We start from the raw sequence: 24645 nt of genomic DNA, 5'->3' as shown, positions 1-24645 counted from the left end.
ATATTTTTCAAGCTATATTTTCTATCTTCTTAATTAGATTTATTCTTTCTTTAGCATTCTAGCGTTATATTTATGCCCGCTAGCGTTCTTTATAGATATTAGCGCTACTAGGTTCTTAGATATTAATTAACTACCTACTTGTGTAGTACTTTGTATGGTAATAATATGTTTCTAACTAAGTTTAGAGACATAGGATGTGGGATTTTGTGCCGTTGCTTTAACTGCAGCTGCTCTTTCTTAGTTGATTAATTGTTCTTTGTTCTTTGTTTCTTAAGTTACGTCGTAAAGACTTCTATATCTTTCTCAAAGGCCTTTATCCTAGCTTTTAAGAGATCTGATGAATAGCGATGCAGAAGTGGTAGGCCGCCTTTATGCTGCTTAAGGTTGTTGCACGTCTTGTACATCTCGATCGCTAGTTCGTTTGATGGGACAGGCTCTGCCTTTAGTCGTTTTATGTTCTAAGTAGATCTAGTCTTACACTTAGAGCGCTAAAAGTTAACTTTACACTTTGTTAGGATAGTAGTAGGTAAGAATTAGAGATAAGTTAAGTAGAAATTAGAGACATAACACCTTTAGAAGCATGGAATCGAAGCAAGGCATAGCTGAGGGATCTGGGGGGCTCTGGGTCAACTAAGAAACCCGGACTCAAGTGGCGACTTCTACGTAGGAAGCCAGTCTAGCCTCAGAACCTTAATTGACCGAAATAGTCAAATCTTAATCTACTCGAATCCTTTCTTGCCTCTGTATATATACATATATTGTTGAAGATATTATCCTCTACACAGAACTAGCACAAAGAACCCTGCTTAATTCCGGTTTTTTTGATAGATGAGAGTTAGGTGATGTGTCGATCTAGGCGAGGAAGAGATGAGGAGATGATGTCACCCTCCATGTAGCCTGAGTGAGCTCTCTAGCAAGAGCAAAGACAGTGCTACAAACTCACTACAACCACGTGCCACAACGACCATCAATCGATAGATTCGAATAACTACTGTTTAAGACTGTTCCAACTGCTCTCGCCACTATAAAACGAGCTCATGATAAACTCGTCAAGAAGTTTTGGAAACACCGAGCGATGACACGCATCTTGAAAATGTCTACTAGAGCCTGGATCGCCATCGGCGAAATTGAATAAAGTGGTAGATAAGACTTCATTAAACGACTGGTTACCTTGCTAGTTAGCATGGTTTCAGGCCGATACCAAATTCTGGAGGCACAACGTTAAACCCAGTCAAATCAAGATAGCTTTTCCAATCAATGGTGTCGTCTTCTCACTCACCATGCTACACTACAATAGTAGACAGTGCGCGCACATTATCTCTCATCAAGTGCATTGTCGACGCCTTTCCCCACTGGAGCGTTCAGAAAATTCCCGCACTCTTCAACTGATCCATTGCTGCGATTCCCATCCCATCCGTAACCCCGAGCGTCTTCTTTGAAAACGCAAGAAAACCCCCCTCTCCGTGCTCTATCTCCTTGAACTTGCCGACTTCGCTGTAAATCAGTTCACCATGGCGAGTTTCATCCGCCATCAACAATGCAACAGAGCGCGCCGGGACATCGGCAGATTGGTAATTTGCCTTGCCAATCGCATTGAGCAGGTCGTCAGTGACGATGCCTGACGCAGTCCAGGACGGAGCGATGGCGTTGATCCGGATAGGCAGAGCGGGGTGCAGTTGCGGCCCAAGAGAACGGAGCAAACCCAGGACGCCGTGTTTGGCAGTTGCTATTAGCTTTGAGTCAACTGCGAGGTATCACTCTTTGACCACGTAAGAGACGTACTATAGTCGGTAGTAGGGAGCCTGGCGAAGCTGGACACAGAAGCAGTCATGACGACACTGCCTCCGTTTGGGTTCTTTTTCAGGTAGTAAAGGCCTAGCTTAACAGTATAGACACACCCCGTCATGTTCACATTGAATGTTTCCATTCTAGGTGGTAAGAGGTCGTCATTGTCATCGACGTCGTCTTCAAGCAACGTAATAGTAGGACCAATGCCAGCATTAGCAAAGACATGATCAATAGCGCCGAATTCTTTTTCCGCCGCTTTAAAGAAGGCGACTTGCTCAGTCCATACAGCAACGTCGACTCTTAGAAACGGCACACTATCGTATTCAGGCGAAGGCAGAGGGTTAATATCGCTGGCGAAGACTTTACCACCGTGCTGAAGAACTCGGCGAAGAGTTGCGAGACCAATGCCGGAAGATGCTCCTGTGCGAAATGAGCCAAAATGGTGGTTTGGGAATCGACAGATCTCTACCTGTAATGACCACTACTTGATCCTTGATACCATTTAGTTGATCATCAGAAATGGTAAAACTGGTCATGGTTTGGTGATCGAATGGTTGTCAGTGGCAATGGTCTTGATAAGAAATAATAAAAACAATGTATGATATTTTATCGATAAGGAGACTGAGGTAAAATTATTTACTTGGCCTCGCTCTTGCTAGCTGTGAATGGCCAATCTATATTTACTGGCAAGCGATGTTAAACGTACAGAGGTTAGACAAGCCATAGCAACGATGGTGTGCTAGATTAGAGTAAGCTGACGTCCTCTGTAGACTAAATGCGCATTGCAATCACACCGCGGGAACAGTCACACATCCGCGCTGCCGGGGGCCTGAAATTCGACATCTTTTGCCTCGACTTACGCAGAGCTAGCGGGAGAACCCGCCTCTTTAGCCTCTCGGCTAGAGTGGAGGGGAAATGATAGATAACGATGCGAGGGCTAAGTCGAGGCAAAAGATATCGAATTTCAGGCCCCCGGCAGCGCGGATGTGTGACTATTCCCGCGGTGTGATTGCAATGCGCATTTTAACTTTAGCGCCTCGCGGGCTGACTTTAACCGACGCCCTTGCTTGGTACACCCTGCCTGTAGAATCACAGCCTACACCAATGAATGAACACAAATACAACATCGCGTCTACCGACTAACCAAGATCGCTAAGCCCAAGTAATCGGCTTAGTATCTAGTTTTATGCAATGTAAACACCAGTTAGTCTAGTGCATCTTATCACGGCGAATCTTCCCTCGCTATCATTTGCTGAAAGGCTGCGCATAGAAAAAGAATATCTGATTAGTCTACAGAGGACGTCAGCTTACTCTAATCCAGCACACTATCGTCGCTATGGCTTGTCTAACCTGTACTCGTGCTGTCGGCTGTACGTTTAACATCGCTTGCTAGTAAATATAGATTGGCTATTCACGGTTAGTAAGAGCGAGCCTCCTATGGAAACTAATCTCTCTGTCGACAAGATTGTAACAAGAAACATTTTACGTATACTATATATGATTGTTTCGAAAACAATAATTGCTGCGGCTGGCTCCAAAGCAAACGCTCATCGAACGCTATCGCAGAGTGTGTTGGACAACGCCCCGTCCATCCTACATAGATCCACAGCGCACCCCTACACCTAGCCAATAGTAATTGCTGCGCCACTCCTCTGCATTCCATGAGATTGGATATTGCGCGATACCACAGTGGCATGACTATAAATCAAGATATGGCAACTCCTACTTTGCTTCGTGAGAACATATCGACCGGGCGCCTGGCTCTCTATTCCCCTTGCGCTTCATGGAAAAAAATAGAAACGTGTCTTGATCCTATAACGGGAAACAAGGTAAACATCGAAGTTTCAATACATTTTAGATGGACGATGCAGGACCCAGAGCTTACGAGGCCGGACGAGGATTGGGTGAGTTCAATTGATGAACTTTTATGATTTCTTAGGTCACTGACAATGTATGAGAGGGCACTAGAAGATCCCTTAGCACGAAGGAAAATTCAGAATCGCATAGCGCAGCGTGCCTATAGTGCGTATCCCAATTATCACGCCAGAATCCTTGATCATCACAACGATGAGTGATTCGACGGATTATATGCTAACACTTGAATGTGACTTTAGGACGCAGCATGCGCGAAAGAGCAAACAAGATCGAACAATTAAAGGAGCAGCTTAGAATGTATGAAGCGTCAAGCAGCTCAAACTTGATCAACACGCGGGACGAGGAAGACCCACGGCAACAGAGCAGCAGCCCGACAACACTAGCAGCTAATAATCGGAATGTTGGAGGCTGGGTTCCTCTGCATGAAACTACTCTGCCAGTAGAATCAAACGAAGAATGGTGTCAATTATCACTTCTCGACAACTCTCAGCTCAGCTGCGTGCAAGAGCAAGTCTCGCCAGGTCACATGAAGCAGCAGTCAGCAAACAGTTCCGGAGGGACACAGCAGCGACTGGAGCGTTGGGCGCCAGCAGACAGCCAAAGGACTATTACAAGAGCTCAATTGCCTACACCAAATCTTACGATAGAAGGTGGAGTTAGCTCGAGCGGTAGTAGCATACTGCCGCTGAACGCAGTCGACTTTTCAGCCAATCTCTACGAGGATCAAGGTTTTGACATGACTGAACCACTTAATGAGAGCACACACTCGATGTCATTTCTACATATGGCGGTTGCGGGCAATCACATAGACACCGTCAAGGTGTTGCTGCAGGACAAAAGGATAAAGGTCGACGATGTAGACAGTGGCGGCTTCACACCTTTGCAGCGGGCTATTATGCATGGGAAATCGGAAATAGTGAAACTATTACTAGAGAAGAGTACTATAGGTGAATCGGGGACGAATTCTTGAGTCTTCTAATGTTAGCATATGATTAATGTCGGAGGTATATATAGAAGGCATTACAAATGTGCAGTCACTAGGCCTCAAACAATAAGTTTTGGCCATCGGCCACCTAAGCATGAAGTAGCTTACAAGTGTAAAATATCTTCGAAAGACTACAAGAAACGGTTTAAAGCTCGTCACGCATCCATGTGGGAAATGGCTAAAACTTATGTAGGGTATCACAGTACAGCCCGTGATGCATATTTGATTTTCTCTCCTAAAGACGGAATCCTTGCATACTTGTGTTTGTATCCAGCGACGCAGCTTGTTGTTCCTCGCCTGATAGATTATATACAGCACTAGCTAGATATTATCAAGAAGAATAGTGCTCTGACAACGGTCAGTGTACATTTTGTACATATTGAGTGACTAGCGCACTATGAGTGCACTGCAGTGGCTGTGGGGACATGAGGATACTTTGGCCGCTAAAAGCCGCTTATTTGTTCGCAGCGTAGATCTTTGTCGCATTACTCTATGCTGAATTAACAAGGTTGTGGTGCAGGGGAAGGGGCGTAGAGCTATTCAATCTCATTAGGGACGTGACAGCTGTTATGCAAAACATATTTGAAGCTATGCCTGATCTTACTAGGTCACAGAAGACTCTAAGGCACTGCTTACTAGATTACAGTCAGACATAATCGCAAGGATCAACTAGAGCGTGATTACAAAGATTGATTAGAAAATTTCAAGGTAAAGTACAAAAATACACTTGAAACGAATGCAACCACATTGGCATCACCATCTCCAGACCAAAGTTGACCAGCAAGGGAAGTCGCCAGGAGTTCCAGACTTGGCTTTGAGGAATTTTCCATGACCTCAGTTTTTGAAAAATCCATGGCTTCAGAAACTATACTTTTGACCGGGGCAACAGGTTTCGTAGGCTTCCGCATTCTCGTTTTCTGTCTGCGCAGAGGCTATCGAGTCCGGGTTGTGTTACGAGATCTTTCCAAGAAAGCACACATCCTCAGCACTCGGTCGATCCAGCAGCTAGGCACTGCGGCCAATCTGACTTTCGTTGAGATTCCCGACATTTCCATCCCCGCGGCATTTGATCAGGCGCTCCACGATGTCGACTATGTAATCCATGTTGCCGCCCCCGTCGTTTCAGTAGATCCATCATCAATCAGTCCAGACCTAGCATCACATTACGTCCAACCGACTGTAGATGGTGTGCTGCACTTGCTTCACTCGGCGAAAGCACATGGCACGATCAAACGCATCATTATTACCAATTCGCTTGCCGCCCTCGTCGACTATGTCACAGACACCCCAGAGACTATCCACACCGAGTCAACGAGAGTATCGAACATCCTGCCGCCACCCTACCCTTATCCCTTCAGAGCTTACGCCGCCGCCAAAGCAAGCACGCTGAAGGTAGCTGAAGATTGGGTCGAGTCAGAGAAGCCTGCCTTTGATCTCGTGCACATAGCACCAGGCCACGTTTTCGGACCTAACGAGCTTGTCACCGACCCTGCTGAACTATTGCAAGCAGCGTCAAATCGAATCATTCTCATGCCCGTCACCGGCTCAACATACCCCATGGAAGCAGGAGTAACGGTACACCTTGACGATGTGGCCGAGGCCCACCTTCGCGCTTTGAATCCATCAATCCCCGGAAATCGACTATATCTCCTGAGCTCGGGAGGGGTGGAGGGAACAAAGCTAGATGACTGCTTCGAAATTGTGGCGCGCAACTTCCCGCATTATGTTGGGAGTACGTTGCCCAACAACGGATCTCTGCCTTCCTCGGTTTTCAGGGTGGATGCGAGCGAGTCGGCCCGGCTTCTGGATATTGACTGGATTCTGTATGAGCAGCAGGTTCGTGATCTGGTCGCCTATTACATCGAGTGTGTTCAACGGCGAGCTAGCCTGACAACTTCAGACTAGGCAAGCCAGGTGGTACGTAGTGAGTATTAGCGCCAGATTAAAAACCCCAATCTACTTCATAGAACATCTTTTGGAGGCCAAGGTTAACATTATGTATCAAATGTACAACGAATTACTCTGAAGACGGTGCTTTGAATCCTTGCCGACCAGTATCCTCTTTCTCCAGAGATCGCTCTTTCATGCAAAGCGCCGCCAGCACTCCCAGCGCTGCAAGAGCCGCCAATACCACCCAGATAGTTTGAAAAGCATCTTCGTACGCCCCTATCACGCGATGCATGATGTCCTCTGGCACTTGAATCTCCCTGAGCCGTGGTATGAAACCTACAGCTTGGCTGGCATCCTCCAATACGGCAACTTGCTCAGGTAGAGTCTTGAGCGAAGAGAGACTTTTGTGAAACATGGAGCTGAAGACAGTTGAACAGATAGTCAAGCCTATCAATGAGCCTAAGAAACGCGCTGTGACAAGCATCCCTACAACCTGTCCTTCGTCATCAACCTTTTCCACGTTTGCAAGGACTGCTATCAGTCCCGCCATCATAGATATGCCAAGACCAGCTCCAAGTAAAGCTTGAAAGGCATAAGCGTGAGCTCTACTGCTTTCAGCGCCTATTGTGTAGCTCAGGCCCAGGAATATGGTTGTAAGGGTCCAGCCGGTCCACAATGCAAGACGATATTTGCGAATCCGATCAATCAACACAGAGACAATGATGCTCATCGCGACGACTAGGCAACAGAGAGGTAGAGTTGACTTGGCGGCTTCGAGAGGGGTTTCGAGGTACACCGCCTGATAAAACAGCGGGAGATAAAGGAGTATAGAGTTCAGTAATGAGCCGTAGACAAAGCCGCCCATACACCCCGCGATAATGGAGATGTTCTTCGCGGCTTGGTATGGAATCATAGGCGCTGCCGACCTTCTCTCAATGAATCCAAACGGAATAAGCAGGAGCAATCCCGTCAGGAGCGGAACGAGGGTCTGCCAGGATCCCCAAGGATACAGTGTCGTGGCCCAACTCAGTGGCAGTGCTATCGTTGTCCCAATAATTGTGAAAAGGGCGAATCCACACCAGTCAAGTTTACGCATATTCTCCATGAGGTTACCCTCGATAGGCGTCAAGTGGAGAAAGAAGAAGGTCAACACACCAGTGATGCCCACTACAACCAGATTTATCCAGCCAAGCCATGGCCACCCAATATGTTGGGCAAATACACCTCCAATGAATGGCCCAGTCACAGCTCCTACCGCATTTGCCATGGACATGACGCCCAGCCAGCGTGGCCGCTCCTTCATGGTTGTAATGTCGCAGAGGATGATAGATTGTAAGACGTCTAGTCCGCCAGCACCCAGACCTTTGATTAGTCGGCCGGCAACAACAATGTTCATATCTTTGGCGGTAGCAAAGACAACGGAGCCAATGCCAAAGAGTATGACAGAAGCGTAGAGAGTAGGTTTACGGCCCACAACATCTGAGATACTGGCATAGATGGGCTGAGTGACGGCTATGCCGAGGATAAAGGCTATGCTGGCCCAAAAAGACTGGAAATTTGTTGCATGCAGCTGTTCGGCAATGACCTGTGCGAGTTCGTGTTAGCCATGGCCACCGCTGATAAGTTGGCGTTTGGAGAGTGAGACTCACGGGCAAAGCCAAAGATAGGGCTGTCGCATCCCAAGCCACGATTAGAGCGATCATGGTTAACATCAATATCGACAGGTAGAATGAATGATGCTTTTTTGCTTGAGGCCTTGTGACATCATCTTCCCGCGTCGCAGATAGCTCCGGCTGTGCAGCAGAATAGTCATTGCTGCTTGAGGCTTTCTCCATGCTGAAATTCAGACAATGTCAACCTTTGGGGATGGAAGAAGGGAAAATAGAGTGATGTGGGGACAGAGGAAACGGGGACGTGGGGGAAGCGTGTTAGATTACTATGGTGAAGGGGCGCTAGTGCTAGCGTTGCTGTGCCTCAAACAACAAGTCCTTTAGGAAGGTAGCATCTTCATGTGCTTACTACATTTACATTGCACAGTGAGATATGTAGAAGTCGGATTACTATCTCGCTTACGCATGCATCTTTACTCCGATTACTCCGATTACTCCCATGCTATCGTCATTTCGTAATAAGGATTACGCTTTGTAGTAAGCATAATCGCAATGATACAGTGAGACTGATTATCATTACCCCCAGTCTTAATCATGATGCAGGGGTTCCTCGAAGCCACGGACTCTCCATGGCGTTGCGATGCAGAGTGTCTATACCAAGGGTCCGGTAATAGTGACCTTGGTCCGTCTCCCATCACAACGCTGGGAAATCAGGACAGAGAAGGGTCTCTCTATCCACACCACAAGCAATCATTTCATTTTGAAAGATTCAGACTATCATGAATAGTCACTCCAACGGGATCAATGGGTCTGAGGACCATGTGCACTTTGGCCAGGATAATGTGACTGAGTCGAACGAGGTTACGGGCATCCATATTGCAGACACGCCGGCGAATGGTGTCAATGGACACGGTGCAAATGGCCATGGAGCACACGGCTTCGGAGCAAACGGCCTCGGAACAAATGGACACGGAGCAAATGCCAAGATTAACAACAGCAAGACGAATGGAGAAAGCGAGCAAAAGGGTGCAAAGGCTCCACCTATTGCTATCTGTGGCATGGCATGTCGACTCCCTGGAGGAGTGCATTCACCGTCGGAGTTATGGGACTTTCTCCACGCCGGTCGGGATGCTCGCGATACGGTGCCAGCCTCGCGGTACAATATGTCGGCTTACTATTCGCCGGATAGAAAGCCTGGTACCATTGTCACCCAGCAAGGGTATTTTCTCGATTCCACCAACGACCTGGCGGCACTGGACACGTCATTTTTCTCCATGCCTCGCAAGGAAGTAGAGGCACTGGATCCGCAGCAGCGCTTGCTTCTCGAAGTGGCGCGCGAGGCCCTGGATGATTCGGGCGAGACAGGGTGGAAGGGGTCCAACACTGGCGTTTACGTTGGCAGCTTCGGTCAGGATTGGTATGATACGTACTATCGAGACACGGAGGTGCATGGCATCTATCAAGTGCTTGGCCCACATGACTTCATGGTGTCGAATCGCCTGTCCCACGAGCTGGACTTGCACGGGCCCAGTATGACGGTGCGCACAGCTTGCTCTGCCTCTCTCGTGGGGGTCAACGAGGCATGCATGGCCATGGCGCGCGGGGACTGCACGGCGGCCATTGTGGGTGGCAGCAGTATCCTCATGGCCCCGTCGTCGACGGCTGCAGCGTCCGAGACAGGCGTGCTCAGTCCCGAAGGCTCGTGCAGTACCTTTTCCGCCAATGCAAACGGCTTCGCGCGCGGTGAGGCTATTGTTGCAATCTACCTCAAGCCGTTAGCCAGCGCCATTCGGGACGGGAACCCCATCCGCGCTGTTATTACCGGCACTGCAACAAACCACAACGGGCGCACACCCACCATCTCGAGACCCAGCGCCTCAGGCCAGGAGACGCTCATTCGCCAAGCATACCAGAATGCGGGCATTGCCGCTGCTGACATTGCCCAAACGGGCTACTTCGAGTGCCACGGCACCGGAACACGGACCGGCGACCCGATCGAGGCAGCTGGCGTGGCGGCCTGTTTCGGCAAGGCAGGCGTGCATATCGGCTCAGTCAAGCCGAATTTCGGTCATGCCGAGGGTGCGGCGGGCCTGGTCAGCATGCTCAAGGCTGTTCTTGCCTTGCAGCACCGCACCATCCCCCCAAGCATCAAGTCCCTGCCGCCTAACCCGCTGATCCCGTTCAAGGAGGCCAATCTCGTCGTCCCCACCGAACCCACACCCTGGCCTGAAGGTCGTCATGAGCGTGTGAGCGTGAACAGCTTTGGTTTTGGCGGTTCCAATGCCCACGTGATCGTCGAGTCGGCAGCAAGCTTCAATTTGACACCCAAGTCCAAGTCTGAGACAAGTGCCCAAAGCCAACGAGACGCGCCGCAGCTGTTGCTCTTCTCTGCCAACACCCCGCCATCTCTCGACGTCATGGTCGACAGGTACAAAACCTTCCTAGACAAATCCCCACACTTGCTTCCCCATGTCGCCTACACCCTTGCCAATAAGCGAGAGCACTTGCCGCATCGAGCATTTGCCGTCTCCACAGTCGACAAGATAGCGCCGGCTACACCCGCACTCTCCACCTCCACCTCTACCTCCACCAAACCCCAAGCCCAAGCCCAAGCAAATGCACCTTCTCTGGTCTTCGTCTTCACCGGCCAGGGCGCCCAATGGGCACGCATGGGCTATGAGCTCCTCCGTTCAAACGCCAGCCCCGTCTTCAGCAACACAATTGCTTCCCTCGACAAGTCCCTCCAAGATCTAGGCTCGCTGGCCCCATCATGGTCCATTGCCCAAGAGCTCAGCAAACTTGCTCGCAAAAGCCGTGTCGATGAAGCTGAGTTCTCCCAGCCGTTGTGCACAGCCCTGCAGATTGCCTTGGTGGACACCTATGCTTCGATAGGCATCCGCCCTGCCGCAGTGCTTGGCCACTCCAGCGGCGAGATTGCTGCGGCATACGCTGCCGGTGGTCTCACTGCCCGCGAGGCTATTGTTGTGGCTTTTCTGCGTGGCCTGGTCACCACCCGCCAGAGTCGCAAGGGCGCCATGGGAGCTTTGGGCATGAGTTGGGAGGCTGCCAAGGAGCATTTGGTCCCTGGAGTGGTGCTCGCATGTGACAACGCCCCAAACAGTGTAACAATATCCGGAGATGTGGCTCCGTTGGAAGAAACAATCAGCCGCATCAAGCAGTCGGGCTCTGGAGTCTTGGCCACTGTGCTCAAAGTTGAAAAGGCCTACCACTCACCACACATGCAAGAAATCGGCCCTGAATACTGCGAGAGCATGACCGACGCTGGCGTCGCGGGCAGTGTACATACTGTTCCATTCTTCTCAAGCGTTTCAGGCGAGTTTTTTGCCCCTGCCGCTAAGGGGAGATTCGGACCCAAATACTGGCAGACTAACCTAGAATGCCCCGTGTTGTTTACATCAGCCGTAGGCTCCGCTATCAAACATCACCTGGACTCTTCGAAGCAAATATTCTTAGAGATTGGCCCTCATTCAGCCTTGGCAGGGCCGCTTCGTCAAATCATCACCCATAACGCGAGCAGCGCGTCGTACACTTCCACTTTGACCCGACGAGCTGACAGCGCTGAAAGCTGGCTTTCCGCACTTGGCCGACTGTTTACTCACCATGTATCTTTTGATCTCCAGGCTTTGATGCCAACTGGCAACACTCTATCAGATCTGCCCACCTACCCGTGGGATCATAATCGCACTTACTGGAACGAATCTCGTATCGCCCGTGAGTGGCGTATGCGCAAATACGCACATCATGACCTTTTAGGTGCAAGGATTCCTGACACCACAGACCTCGAGCCCACGTGGCGGAACTTGCTGCATATTGAAAACGCTCCATGGCTACGTGACCATAAGGTCAGAGGGGATCTTATATTTCCCTTTGTTGCGTACATGGCCATGGCGGCTGAGGCTATCCGTCAGATTACTGGTGTTCAAGAAGCAGTTGAGTATCGAAACGTTGCCGCGCGTACCGCCTTAGTTCTCAACGAGGGTTCGCCCAAGGAGCTAGTGACTACCTTCCATAGGCTCCGTTTAACAGACTCACTGGACAGCGAATGGTGGGAGTTCAGTATCACGTCACACAACGGACACACTTGGACAAAACACTGCACTGGCGAGATTCAGGCTCGGTACGACAAAGACTGCAAATTTGATTCTGCTGTTGCGCACGACAATCTGCCACGGAAAGCTTCCACTAAGAAGTGGTATGATGCCATGGGCCGTGAGGGTTTCGACTTTGGTCATCACTTCAAGAGTCTTGATGATATCACGACGACGACAACGGGCCCACGAGGCGCTCGCGCCAAAGTTCGCAACAATTGGCATGGAGACGAGCAATTCTACTACCTTCACCCTGCCATAATAGACTCATGCTTCCAACTTTCCAGTATTGCTGCTCGACACGGACTCACACATGACTCGCGTCCAATTATCATCGCCAGCGTGGGCTCAATGATCCTCCGCCGCTCCAATGTCGACAATCTTGTAGTGTCTGCCACAGCTGAGTTGGACGGCAGTGGGGTTTGTGGGTCAAGCACGATCAGAAGTGGTGACGGATTCATTGTGAGTCTCTCAAATGTTCGTCTGGTATCCTTTGAGAATGGTCATGAGGAAGAAAGCGTACCTATTACTGCGCGAAATGAGTGGGTACCACATATTGAGACGGAAGCTCTCAGCACTCTTGTGAAACCTATACAAGAGAATCAAGCCTACGCTACAGCGTTAGATGAGCTTGCCGGCCTTGCAATTACTGCCTCTCGGAGATCGACTACTGGTCTCGATGTCATTCCAGAACTTCAACGATACAAAACATGGCTTGATGAGGCCTCATCGTGCTCGGAAGAATTGGCTGACGCCACTTTGACCGCGCGTATTGAATCTCTAGCAACATCTTTAGCTTCAACCTCCGTCGCTCACATTGCGAAAGCCATCGCCATGGTTAAAGATAATACACCAGCTATCCTTTCCGGTCAAAAGAAGGCTGTCGAGATTCTGGATACAGAAGACAGTCTTGGAAAATTCAACCAATTCTTACGGGAATTTGACGGATCGGCATTTTTCAGCCGCCTTGGCCACAATAAGCCCAACCTTCGGATTCTGGAGCTAGGCGCAGGAACCGGCTCTGCCACGGCTGGCATTATTAGGGATCTGACACGGCCAGACGGCCAGATGCTTTTCTCGCAGTACGTGGTGTCTGACCCATCCTTTGGCATGGTTGAAGCTCTAAAGACGCGTTTCACCCGCGTTCCCAACATGAGTTTTGAGATGTTCGACATCGGGGTTAAGGCTGAGCTCCAGGACTTCAGTGAGAGTGAGTTTGATCTTATCATTGCAGCAGGAGTGGTTCACAGTACGCCCAAGCTTTTTGATTCACTGGTCCGGATCCGCCGGCTTCTTGCTCCATCAGGAAGACTTGTGCTGCAGTCCTTGCGGCCCGGTCTGTCCTGGTCCAAATATGTTCTTGGCCTTTTCCCCGATTGGGAGATAGGTCTCGATGACGGTAGAGCTGGCGAGCCATATGTCGATCTGAAGACTTGGCAAGAGAGACTAGTGGCGGCAGATATAGAGGCTGCATTCGATCCCGACGAGTCAAGTCATTTATCTCAAGTTATCGTAGGGAGGCCCCGTCGCGACCACCTTCCAGCGAAGAAGGTCACTATTCTTTCGGACCTTTCCGATGAAACGTCCAGGTCTCATCCAATTACCGAAGAACTACTCTCACGTGGATATGAGATTTCTTACTCCTGCCTTACAGATATGCCTGTGTCCTGTCAGGATATTATCGTTCTTCTCGATCGGCACAAATCCTTCCTTGAAGACCTGCATGCCACCAAATTAGAGCAGCTGCGAACCTTCATCGACAGCATGTCTAATTCAGGGCTTTTATGGATCACCCAACCTTCCAAGAGCCAAGGTGCAGATCCAAGCTTCGCTCAGATTCACGGCCTGGCCCGATGTATCCGTTCAGAGCTAGGTATTGCTTTTGCTACCTGTGAGGCAGATGACATGGAGACCCTTGGCGGATGTCAAGCGGTTGCTGATGTGTTCCGGATCTTCTCAGAACGCGTCGATGATGGAGATATTGAGCCTGATTTCGAATACACTATTGACAAGGGTATGATACGAATCAATAGATTCTTCCCAGTCTCCTCTGCAGGTGAGGATGCAGTCTTAGAGACAACCAAAGATGCAAGATTAGTCATCGGTCAGCAAGGACATCTAGATAGCCTCCATTGGGAAGGCGAGATTGTGAGGGAACCCGAAGGAGATGAGGTGCAAGTAGAGATTCATGCCACAGGTCTAAACTTCCGGGTAAGTCATCTGTCCGCCAACTCTTTCTTTTTTAAATACTAACAATATCTCTAGGATGTCTTGGTAGCAATGGGAATCATTGATATAATCCCTGTTTCCATAGGCTATGAGGCAACGGGAATCGTGCGTCGCGTCGGGCCGCAGGTAGAGAGGCTCAGCGTTGGAGACAGAGTGGCCCTTTTGGGAACTCATCTCTTTGCATCGACCGTTACAACAACGGAGAAGCTGTGCGGGAAGATACCAGATGAACTTGACTTTACCAACGGAGCTTCCATGCCGCTGGTCTTCGCTACAGCCATCTATTCGCTCATCAACGTGGGTGCGCTTACACAAGGCCAGGTATGTAGAACTTGTCCCTGAAAGACACAATGATACTGACAGGGATTGCAGTCTGTTCTCATTCACAGCGGCTGTGGTGGTGTAGGTCTAGCTGCAATTCAACTTGCCCGCATGATAGGCGCCGAAATATACACCACTGTCAGCAGTGAGAAGAAGAGAGAGTTTCTTGTACGCGAATTCGGAATACCAAGGGATCACATCTTCAACTCGCGGAGTATGAGCTTTGAACAAGACTTACTGCGAGAAACTAAAGGCAAGGGTGTTGACCTGGCGCTCAACTCGCTCTCAGGCGAGTTGCTACATGCAACCTGGCGCTGCATAGCCAAATGGGGCACTTTGGTAGAAATTGGTAAGCGTGACTTGCTTGGCGCTGGGAAACTGGACATGGAAGTGTTCCTTGCCAATCGAAGCTATCGATGTGTCGACGTTGGCGACATGTGTACGCAGAGGCCTGAGATGATCAGTCGGTGAGTTTTGGTCGTTGCTTACATGATGAACCGGGCTAATATGGCTGAAAGCTTGATTGAATCCACAATGGACTTGTTCCGCGATGGGCATATCAAGGCCATCGCAATCGACCGGGTTTTCTCTGGCTCCAAGATGCCAGAAGCATTCCTACACATGCAGCAGGGCAGCCACATTGGCAAAGTTGTGTTTAAATTTCGCAACCCGGCAGGTGGGGAACTTCAGCTTGGGCAAATCCAGCCTATGAATACCTCTCCTACAGCCGTTCTTGATAGTTCAGCTTCGTATCTGCTCGTCGGTGGTCTTGGTGGTCTAGGCCGTTCCGTAGCGTTGTGGATGGTCCAGCACGGAGCCAGATATCTCACGTTTCTGTCCCGCAGCGCTGGAGAAAGCAACAAAGACAGACCCTTCGTTGAGGAGCTTCGGAGCATGGGTTGCGAGGCGCATCTAGTACGTGGAAGCGTCACTAAAAAGGAAGACGTTGCGCGAGCTGTTGCTGAGTCGCCTCGCACACTCAAAGGAATACTCCAGATGACAATGGTGCTCCACGACCAAGCCTGGTCGAAGATGACAATCGACGAATGGAACGGAGCGACGGCCCCCAAGGTGGTGGGGACCTGGAATCTCCACAACGAGACCCAGTCGCTAGACCTCGAATTCTTCATCCTGTTCAGCTCACTCTCCGGCATCGTCGGCCAGCCCGGCCAAGCCAACTACGCCAGCGCAAACACCTTCCTCGACGCATTCGCCACGTTCCGCACAACCAACGGCCTCACCTGCACGTCGCTCAACATCGGCGCTGTCGAAGGCGTCGGCTACTTCGTCGACGACGACGAACTGCTCAAGAAGATGAAGGCAATCGGCTGGCGCGCAGTACAAGAAGCCGAGCTCCTAGACGTGCTGGGAACTGTCATGCGACGACCATCACATCTCGCATCTTCGAATGCCAGGCCCCAACAACAACAACTCCAAGGGTCGGTGGTGGCCGACAATCTCGTCAACCCTTACAACACACTCATCGGCATCGCCCCCATCATCCCCCTCAGCAGCCCAGACAGCAGCGCCAAACTCCGCAAGGACGTCCGCATGTCCGTCTTCCGCAATATGCGCGCCAACACCAGCGGCTCTGCATCCTCCACCGACAGTCTCCGCCACTTCCTCGCCTCTGCCAAAGCCAACCCTGAGGCGCTCCGGAAGCCCGAATCCGTCGTGCTGCTCGCGCAAGGAATCGGCAGGAAGCTGATGGGCCTGGTGTTGAGGGGTGGCGATGACGAGGTGGATGTGACCATGTCGCCGGCGCAGTTGGGCTTGGATTCGATGGTTGCGGTGGAGATGCGGGCGTGGTGGAAGCAGGTGTTTGGGTTGAATTTGAGTGTGTTGGAGATGGTGAGTATAGGGAGTTTGGAGGCGTTAGGGAAGTTGGCCGCCGAGGGGTTAGGGGCGATGTATGGCGCGTGAAAGGTGAACTGGACTGGAGAGTTTTGAGGTTAGTAGGTGTGTTTGAGCGTGATGAGCTGCAAAGTATTTTTGATGGTGGTTTTGTGGAGGATTCATGCTGGTAAGCTGGTTTATGCTCGTGTGGCGAAATAGCTAAAGCTTATAGGGGGTATCACGGCAAATAGGGTGTATGGTTAGGTGGTGTCCGTGACTGTTGCTTGGGACTGGAATATGTTATGTTTCAACTCTATGATTACTCTTTTCTTTTTAAATTCCTAGAGTATACTACTTTAGAACGATCTTACCACAACAGTGTATTCATTTTACGGAAGCGTTGTGTTGCCAGATAAATATACTAGTCACAGGAGGCTAAAGCACATTATGGTAGAAGGCTTTTTTGAAAATTTAGACTTGGATACTGTATGTAGTGCGACCATAAGCAGAAGATCGATTTGTCGATATCCTCTGGTCCGGGCCGTGCGGAAGGAAGTCTCAATCAATCAATTTCTTTCTAGCTACTTTGATAAAGCTAGAAATGTAACTCCCCCATAGCTCACAGCATACTCGTACAGCCCCATTTCATGACGCCCACCATAGCTATTCCAGCATATATACCATCCAATTCACGACCTTACCCTTTCCAACATACATACCCATCCACACCACACCCCAATTCCAAAATCTACAATCCGCCCTCCTTATCCTTATCCGCAGCTACAGCATCCCTCACCTCCCCCATCGACCTAACCTGCCTCCCCTGCGCATCAAAATTCTCCCCCCCCAACCACCCCTCCAACACCCTTTTATTCCTTACCCACTCGCTATCCAGCATGCTCAGACAATGCGAATCCCTCGCTGTCCCCCACCGCGTCACGTTATCTTTCCGCAACACCCCTTCGTGCACGTACCCCAACCGCTCCAAGTGTCGCCGCGACGCCACGTTCGCTGTGCTGCATCTCACCCAGACGCGGGCGTACGAGCTTGGTGTTTGTGATGATTCGAAGAGGTGGCGGAGCAGTAGGTAGGAGGCTTCGGTGGAGGCGTAGGTGCGTTGTAGTGCTGGGGAGAATAACACGTCGTCCAGGGCGATGGTGTGCGAAGGTGGGTGGAGGCGGTAGCCGATGAGGCCTAGGACGGAGGTGTCGGCGTGGGTGTCGGCGTCAGGTAGAGATAGTGGGGATGATGGGGGGCCGAGATGGTTAGGACAGGCTTTGATGGCGAAGATGGTGAGGTCGGGGTTAAGGTCCAGGTAGCTGAAGATGTGGGTGGAGAGCGCTTCGGCGGTGGAGACGTAGGGGAAGCCGGTGATGTGGTCGACGAGGTGGTTGGTTTGGGGGAAGCCGAGATGGGTGAAGAGGGAGGGGATGGCCTGGGGGGTGATGGGTTCGAGGGTTACGCGTTGACCGGAGATTGGTGGTGGTGGTGATGGCGGAGTTATGGGCTGGGTTGAGTTCGGCGAGTCGAGACCTGGTGGGTTCTAGTAGATGGAGATTTAGGGAGATCATGTGTGTAGTATGGGACGTACCGTTGCTCCCTTTTCTTGGCATTGTGAAGCACGTGACGTTTCAAGACACTGATGATTGAACGAGGTTGCACTGATCATAACGGTTGAGGGGCAACAGTCGAGCTACAACTCAATGTATGTATATACGTCGAGACATCTCGCACGTACAAATCTTATGAATATGCTTGTACGGAGTACAGAGGATTGTGTCCTAGCCTTTGGTCGCAGGGGACAGGAGTATCTGACCAATGCTGAATTGTCCGTTGGCTGTGGACCCAGTAACTACACATGCCGCTTCTTCTTGTCGTACTAAGCAATGCTAGCATGCGAAGTTGTCTTAGTAGACAAGTGTAAGTAGGCCAGGGGATAGTAAGCTAAGAGAATGTACTAAGCGTGGGACCAGTCTCTTTCGTAGTGCATAGTAAGCTAGACGCTCCTACCACTACATGAAAGTACTCATGCATTCGCCATCCTGGCTCTGGGTCAACTCAAAAACCCGAAGTTAAGCACCGACTTCTGCGTACTCGAGTAGTAAGCCAGCATAATCTCAGAACCTTGATAGACCAAAATAGTCAGATCTCAACCTATCTGAATCCCACCCCGCCTATACACTTTTGCTTAGTGTCTTAAAAAATAATTCTATACCTGTGAAAAAAAAAAATGAGCACAGTGGACCCTGCTTACGGTAATTTTGGGTTCTTCAGTTGGCCCGGAGTGTGGATCCTAGTAAGCAGACATCACCAAAGCTCCACACCGAAGACTTCGTTTCCAGCGACAGAAGTAATATTCCATCTTTTGAGAATCTTGCATGGTGAAATTGGCAAGCGCCAAAATCCCCAGTTCAAGACGAGAGGATGCTGATGACTTGGACCGTGCCACATCATCTCAAGTATCGACACCGAACAAGATTCAACACCAAAGTTACCAGCTCGAGCGCGGCTGACACCAAAATATCCAACATGTACGCAAACACTATGCTCACGAAATGGCTCCAGGACCTCAAGCCCCGGGCTGCTGCCATGAAGGATAAACCAGCTTTCTATCGCAACCTCGAACAAGCCATGGATATCAGCCGCACGGATCACAACATCCAGACCGCCAAGCCTCGCTGGGACGACTCCGTTCTAGACTTTACCTCAAGTGACTTCTTGTCCTTTAGCCGCTCTGGCCGCATCCGCGAAGCTTTCTTGGAGGAGATAGATCGCCATGAGAATTTCCGCCTTAGCGCCTCAGGCTCTCGCATTCAGTACGGAAATTATGACTATCTTATCCAAATGGAGCAGGAGATCGCAGAGTTTCACGGAGCGGAAACAGCATACATTGCACATTCGGGCTATATGGCCAACGCCGGGACGGTAGCGGCTGTACCTTTGCCTGGTGATGCGATTGTATACGATGATGCTGTCCACGCAAGCACTCACGAAGGCATGAAGCTTTCGCTGGCTTCGCATCGGTTGGCCTTCCGACACAATGACCCAGACTCTCTCCACGAGGTTCTAAGCTCACTCAAGGACTCACATCCGGCCTTTGGAGCAGGGAAATGCTCAATTTTGATCGCGGTGGAGTCTGTCTACAGCATGGATGGAGACATCGCACCGCTCGAAGAGTTGGTGCAGGTGGCCAAAGAGCTATTTCCCCTTGGCAACGCTCAATTCATCATTGATGAAGCTCATAGCAACGGCGTTATTGGACCAAAGGGCAGAGGGCTCGTAAACATGCTGGGACTAGAAAAAGAAATGGCTATTCGCATTCACATGTGCAGCAAAGCCTTGGGATCGACTGGAGGTAAATCAATGCTCCCCAATAATACACATAGGACGTGAGAAAGGCTGATTGTAGCGAAACAAGGCATCATCTTATGTAACAAAACTATTCGTGATCGATTGATCAGCAACGCTCGTTTCGCCGTCTACAGCGGTGCGCCATCATTTCCAATGGTGGCATGTATGCGCGCTGGATACCGGTTATTGGAGAACGGTGAAGCCGAAAAGGTACGACTCTTTGCTTGCTACTCGTTTGATCCCTTGCAGATTTGGAAAAGGGACAACTTGCTAATCAAGCCCAGGGAATGGAACAGATTCAAAAAGGTGTCAGGCACTTTCTTCAAACCATCACCTCACACCCCGTATGGGATGAAGCAATGAGCAAAGGCATTCTCAACATACCTATCGTTGAGGATGCCGAGGACATGGAGGTCCTCACTCATATCGTGCCAGTATTGACGCGTACGAAACACGAACTCTTCCTCTTCTTCCATCTGATGCTCAACAATATCAACGCATATTGTATCTCTTTTCCTATCGTTCCCAAGGGGCAAAGTCGTGTACGTTTGGTGTTCCATGCCCACAACGGCCTAGACCAAGTGGAGAAGCTGGCAAATGTCATCTGCGAGTGGGCGCAAGAGATGTTGGACATTGAAGCTGGCAAGACTGAAAACACTATTCCAAGCGCAGCGCGTCAGGTTTATGCCATGAAGATTTGAGAGAGTTGGCTTCGGGGGGAATGAGTGGGTTCTTGTGATGAGATATAGTATGATTAAGAGCAGGAAATATAACCAAAAGCTTTCAATTGATCCATTTCTATGCCAAGATGAATCATGGTAGATTTAAGCTACTCATTCTTCTCTAGTATGTTGTTTCTCATTACACTGGCGGATGATCAGTGCACAAATTCCGAAGGCTGCTCTGCTTTTAGACACTTTTGAACGGAGTGCTATCAAGTCAATAATGCAGGAAATATTAGCAACGTTCAATGCTACGCCTTTTGGAGAAGCCATGGCGGGATCTGGATTTGAGTGCGCAAATGAGTTGTTTGATGGTGATTACCCCGCCAAGTCAGACGGTAGTAATACTACGTTTACACTTAGTGAGTTATAGTAAGCTAAGATAATTGGTATAGCGGTGAGCAGTCAGAGTGAAGATGGTGTTTCCAAGGTTTCGTGGCCCAGATAACTAAAGTAAAACTAACTCTTTCGGAAAAGAGGGAAATGACCTTCCTTAAGAGAGAGATCTGAAACAGGCAATCCTAGAAAATCATTACTCAACTAAGCACCATGTCTTCGCCGTTGCGGATTGCTATCCTCGAGTGTGATGAATTTGTCGAAGAGGTCAAAGAAAAGTGTGGTAGCCTTCGTAATCTCTATACACGATATCTCGAGAGCAGTGCGTTGAAACTCGAAGAGAGCGGTCTCTACAAGCGACCAGATATCAAGTTTTCCTACTATGATGTGGTACAAAAGCAAGAATACCCAGATATTGGAAATATCGATGCAGTTTTATTGACAGGTAGCCGTAAGTGACTGACAAGAACGCCTCGCCCAGTCGCTTGTAGAGTAACACGACTGACTCTATGTTCTTGGTGTAAGGATATGACTCTTTCACCTCAGGTCTGAATAACTGGATACTCAAGCTCGTCGACTTCATCAAAGCAATACTGCAAGACCAAAGGCGGGTCCGAATCATGGCTGTCTGTTTTGGACACCAAGTCATTGCACGCGCACTTGGAGCTATGCCGGAGAGAAGTGATGCTGGTTGGGAAGTCTCTGTTACTCCCTTGTCACTAACGGAACGAGGGAAGCAAGTCTTCGGACAGGACTCACTAGTATGTCAAGTTAAATCTGTGAAGATACGGCTCCTGAGATTGTGGGAATCTTAATGACAATTTCCTCATAGGTGCTCCATCAAATGCATCGCGACGTTGTTCCGTATTATCCCTCGTTTGTTGAGAAGCTTGGTCACTCGAAGATCTGCGAGGTACAAGGAATGTACGTCAAGAACCGTATCATTACCTTGCAAGGACATCCGGAGTATAACGAAAAGATTGCAAACATACTGCTCGATCGAAGACGCGGAACATTGATGGATGACACGACGTACCAAGATGGAAAGAAACGAGCAAATGACTCCCATGATGGCTTGACGGTTGGGTTTGCCTTTTTAAGATTCTTGTTAGAAGAATAATCTATAAGTGTCGTATTCGAACGAGAGGCAGTAACTTGAAGATCCCTGCTAGCAGTTGTGCACAGAGTTTCTGAATAATAAATAACTTGTGTGAACGGACTGGTTAGCTGTATCTCTAGAGAAACACTTGGCATTTCAATACACGTTGACCTCTATTATGTATTTTCGGTGTTTGGCAGAAGAACACGAACATTAGGCTAGTATGCTTTAATGTAGCTGCTTCTTCGTCTAAAGTAGTCCGCTATGTGTAGCCTAAAATAATCTTAGCCTAACTGTCACAAGACGCTACGAGCACGTGTTTAAGAGCTTACAAGAAGCGTTAATTGTAGCTACGTACGATATCTGGTGTAATACAAGACGTTGCGTAAGGAACAGAGCAGAATGAGAAGCGGTGAAAGATATAGCTAGGGCCGTGCGCGGCGCTCAGGCCTTAGCTGGCCAATTAACAGATTTCGGGTGGACTGGCGAGCCACCCGAAATCTGTGCGTTCAGGTGTTAAGGGAACCACGGTGGTTACCGTAACAGTACCCCCCTCTTACTCTTAAGCTCCTGTGAGTAGAGATCATGTCATGTAGTGTAGCAGTTTAGTTGTCTTGCATCACTTCGGGTGGCTCCAAGATGTCAGAAAACCTCTCATGGAAACCGGCTACGGCTGCGTTATCCTTCAGGTCTGCAGCGGGTTCCCAGGTCATCTCATCATAGCCTGTCCATTTAACGTAGTATTCATGTCGTCTACGACGCTTATTGTAACGGAGGTCTTCGATACTCTCTACAAAGTATTCTTCTTCGTTGTCTACAACAACAGGTTCGGGCGGTAGGACAAGTTGTCCTGGCAGGTACTCCTGTTTTGGCGCAGCAGGCCGGAGTAAGGACACATGAAATACTGGGTGTATCTTCATGGAATCGGGCAGTTCGAGACGGTACGCGTGGGAAGAGATCTTTTTAGCTACTCGGTACGGGCCTAGATTCTTCCAATCAAGCTTCTTAGATGCCCGTTGCGTTCGGATGTTACGCGCGTCTAACCATACCTCGTCGCCAATTTCGTATGTTGGCGCAGGTAGGCGTTTGCGGTTCGCGTACTCTTGCTGTAGGGCTTGAGCCCATGTCATTTCTTCACGGATGAACTCAGTAATGTCGCGCATCTTATCCACCATCGCGTTCACCTCACGAGCTTGGAGAGCTTGGTAGGCGGGACGTGTCTTGTTGGTAGGCGGCTCGAAGCCCATTCGGGGATTCTGACCGTAGCAGGCCATCATCGGGGTTACTCCAGTAGACTCAGAGACGGTATTATTGGCTTCGAACTGAGCGGTGGGGAGCCATTGAACCCAATCGTCTTGTTGATAGTTCGTATACGCGCGTAGGACTTGTTCCATCGCAGCATTAGCGTTCTCTGTTTGTCCATCTGTCTCAGGATGGTAGCCGGTTGAGAAGCGCGGGTCTATCCTTAGTTGAGCACACAGCTCATCATGGAAAGCAGATACGAACTGTCTGCCACGGTCCGAGACTATCGTATCAGGGAGGCCATGATTACACCAGACGTAGCGCAGGAACATACGTGCTACGTCGGAAGCCTCCATCTTATCGCAGGGGATCATGTATCGGTACTTAGACAGGCGGTCTACTACAACCATGATGTTCTTGCATCCTTCGGATTCTGGCAGGTCAACGACGAAGTCGACAGAGACGTCTGCCCAACGTCGTTCAGGTACGGGTAGCGGCTTCAGCAGGCCGTGGTACTTCTCACGAGAAGCCTTCGAGCGTCGGCAGACGTGGCAGCAAGAAACATAACGGCGAACGGTCTCAAACAGTCGGGGCCAGTAGTATTCCCGCTGGATTAGTTCAAGTGTTTTCCCTCGGCCAGGGTGGCCTCCTGATGGGGAATCGTGGACTGTTCGCAGGATCTTGATCTTAAGTTCGTCGCTGTCAGGTATCACTAACTTGTTGCGATAGTAGAGGCGACCCTCACGGTCTTCGCAGTCACCAAGTGTAACTGTCTTAGACCGTCGTGCGCCGTCGCGCAACAGCTTCAGCGTTTCTCGAATAAACAGGTCTTCAGGTAGCCCATCGCCTGTAGGACGGTACTCATCGTCGATAATCTGCTGGATAGATCTATCTGTCTCTACCAGTCTAATTGCTACGGGTTCTCGAAACAGGTCAGGACGCAGTAGGGTCTGTTTCCGAGCTTGTCTCGCTTCCTCCTGAGCAAGCTGGTCCTGAGAGCGACGGGTAAGAGCGTCAGGCTTCTCACCGTGCTTGCCGGGTCGGTATGTAATCGTAAACTGGAATCGTGATAGGTATTCAGACCAGCGGGCTTGACGGTGGCTCAGTTGCTTCGTAGTGGCGAAGTACTGCAGGTTCTTATGGTCGCTGAGCACGTCGATAGGGAAGGCAGCGCCTTCTAATTCTGGTCTCCACTGTTCGAAACAGCGAACAATAGCAAGTAGCTCCTTGTCGTAGATCTCGTAGTTGTTCT

At 49.9% G+C, this 24645-nt stretch overlaps 8 protein-coding genes across 8 annotated transcripts; 5 read left to right on the top strand and 3 right to left on the bottom strand.

Moving 5' to 3' along the window:
* Positions 1 to 1133: 1133 nt before the first annotated feature.
* BKA58DRAFT_368791 (uncharacterized protein) lies at positions 1134 to 2428 on the bottom strand. Its single transcript, XM_046168948.1, has 4 exons — positions 2258 to 2428; positions 1783 to 2208; positions 1280 to 1726; positions 1134 to 1207 (listed from the first exon to the last, which is right to left on the bottom strand). The coding sequence occupies exons 1-3, from the start codon at positions 2322 to 2324 to the stop codon at positions 1362 to 1364; spliced, it is 858 nt and encodes a 285-aa protein (XP_046020679.1). The 5' UTR covers positions 2325 to 2428; the 3' UTR covers positions 1134 to 1207; positions 1280 to 1361.
* A 1165-nt stretch (positions 2429 to 3593) lies between these two features.
* On the top strand, positions 3594 to 4633 carry BKA58DRAFT_432206 (uncharacterized protein; the record flags this gene model as incomplete). Its single annotated transcript, XM_046173120.1, has 3 exons — positions 3594 to 3692; positions 3747 to 3810; positions 3903 to 4633. Exons 1-3 carry the CDS (start codon positions 3654 to 3656, stop codon positions 4631 to 4633), a joined length of 834 nt encoding a protein of 277 aa, XP_046020678.1. The 5' UTR covers positions 3594 to 3653.
* An 867-nt stretch (positions 4634 to 5500) lies between these two features.
* BKA58DRAFT_405652 (NAD dependent epimerase/dehydratase) lies at positions 5501 to 6553 on the top strand (the record flags this gene model as incomplete). The annotated part of the gene is made up of 1 exon (XM_046171911.1): positions 5501 to 6553. The coding sequence occupies one exon, from the start codon at positions 5501 to 5503 to the stop codon at positions 6551 to 6553; it is 1053 nt and encodes a 350-aa protein (XP_046020677.1).
* A 112-nt stretch (positions 6554 to 6665) lies between these two features.
* Positions 6666 to 8373, bottom strand: BKA58DRAFT_324572 (major facilitator superfamily domain-containing protein; the record flags this gene model as incomplete). Its single annotated transcript, XM_046167966.1, has 2 exons — positions 6666 to 8123; positions 8188 to 8373. 2 exons carry the CDS (start codon positions 8371 to 8373, stop codon positions 6666 to 6668), a joined length of 1644 nt encoding a protein of 547 aa, XP_046020676.1.
* Positions 8374 to 8927: 554 nt separating this feature from the next.
* BKA58DRAFT_346728 (uncharacterized protein) lies at positions 8928 to 16724 on the top strand (the record flags this gene model as incomplete). Its single annotated transcript, XM_046168437.1, has 5 exons — positions 8928 to 8990; positions 9183 to 14468; positions 14523 to 14807; positions 14859 to 15274; positions 15326 to 16724. Coding segments are annotated over 5 exons (7449 nt in total), but the record flags the coding sequence as incomplete, so codon positions are not given.
* A 667-nt stretch (positions 16725 to 17391) lies between these two features.
* Positions 17392 to 18256, bottom strand: BKA58DRAFT_443997 (uncharacterized protein; the record flags this gene model as incomplete). The annotated part of the gene is made up of 2 exons (XM_046174024.1): positions 17392 to 18176; positions 18235 to 18256. The coding sequence occupies 2 exons, from the start codon at positions 18254 to 18256 to the stop codon at positions 17392 to 17394; spliced, it is 807 nt and encodes a 268-aa protein (XP_046020674.1).
* Positions 18257 to 19172: 916 nt separating this feature from the next.
* On the top strand, positions 19173 to 20695 carry BKA58DRAFT_405648 (8-amino-7-oxononanoate synthase; the record flags this gene model as incomplete). The annotated part of the gene is made up of 3 exons (XM_046171910.1): positions 19173 to 19998; positions 20053 to 20204; positions 20279 to 20695. 3 exons carry the CDS (start codon positions 19173 to 19175, stop codon positions 20693 to 20695), a joined length of 1395 nt encoding a protein of 464 aa, XP_046020673.1.
* Positions 20696 to 21265: 570 nt separating this feature from the next.
* On the top strand, positions 21266 to 22172 carry BKA58DRAFT_324651 (class I glutamine amidotransferase-like protein; the record flags this gene model as incomplete). The annotated part of the gene is made up of 3 exons (XM_046167971.1): positions 21266 to 21503; positions 21578 to 21813; positions 21885 to 22172. 3 exons carry the CDS (start codon positions 21266 to 21268, stop codon positions 22170 to 22172), a joined length of 762 nt encoding a protein of 253 aa, XP_046020672.1.
* Between the last annotated feature and the right edge of the window lie 2473 nt (positions 22173 to 24645).

This window comes from Alternaria rosae, assembly GCF_020736505.1.
Source record: "Alternaria rosae strain MPI-PUGE-AT-0040 chromosome Unknown BKA58scaffold_11, whole genome shotgun sequence".
Taxonomy (NCBI): domain Eukaryota; kingdom Fungi; phylum Ascomycota; class Dothideomycetes; order Pleosporales; family Pleosporaceae; genus Alternaria; species Alternaria rosae.
This window is presented reverse-complemented; position numbering and strand designations above follow the sequence as displayed.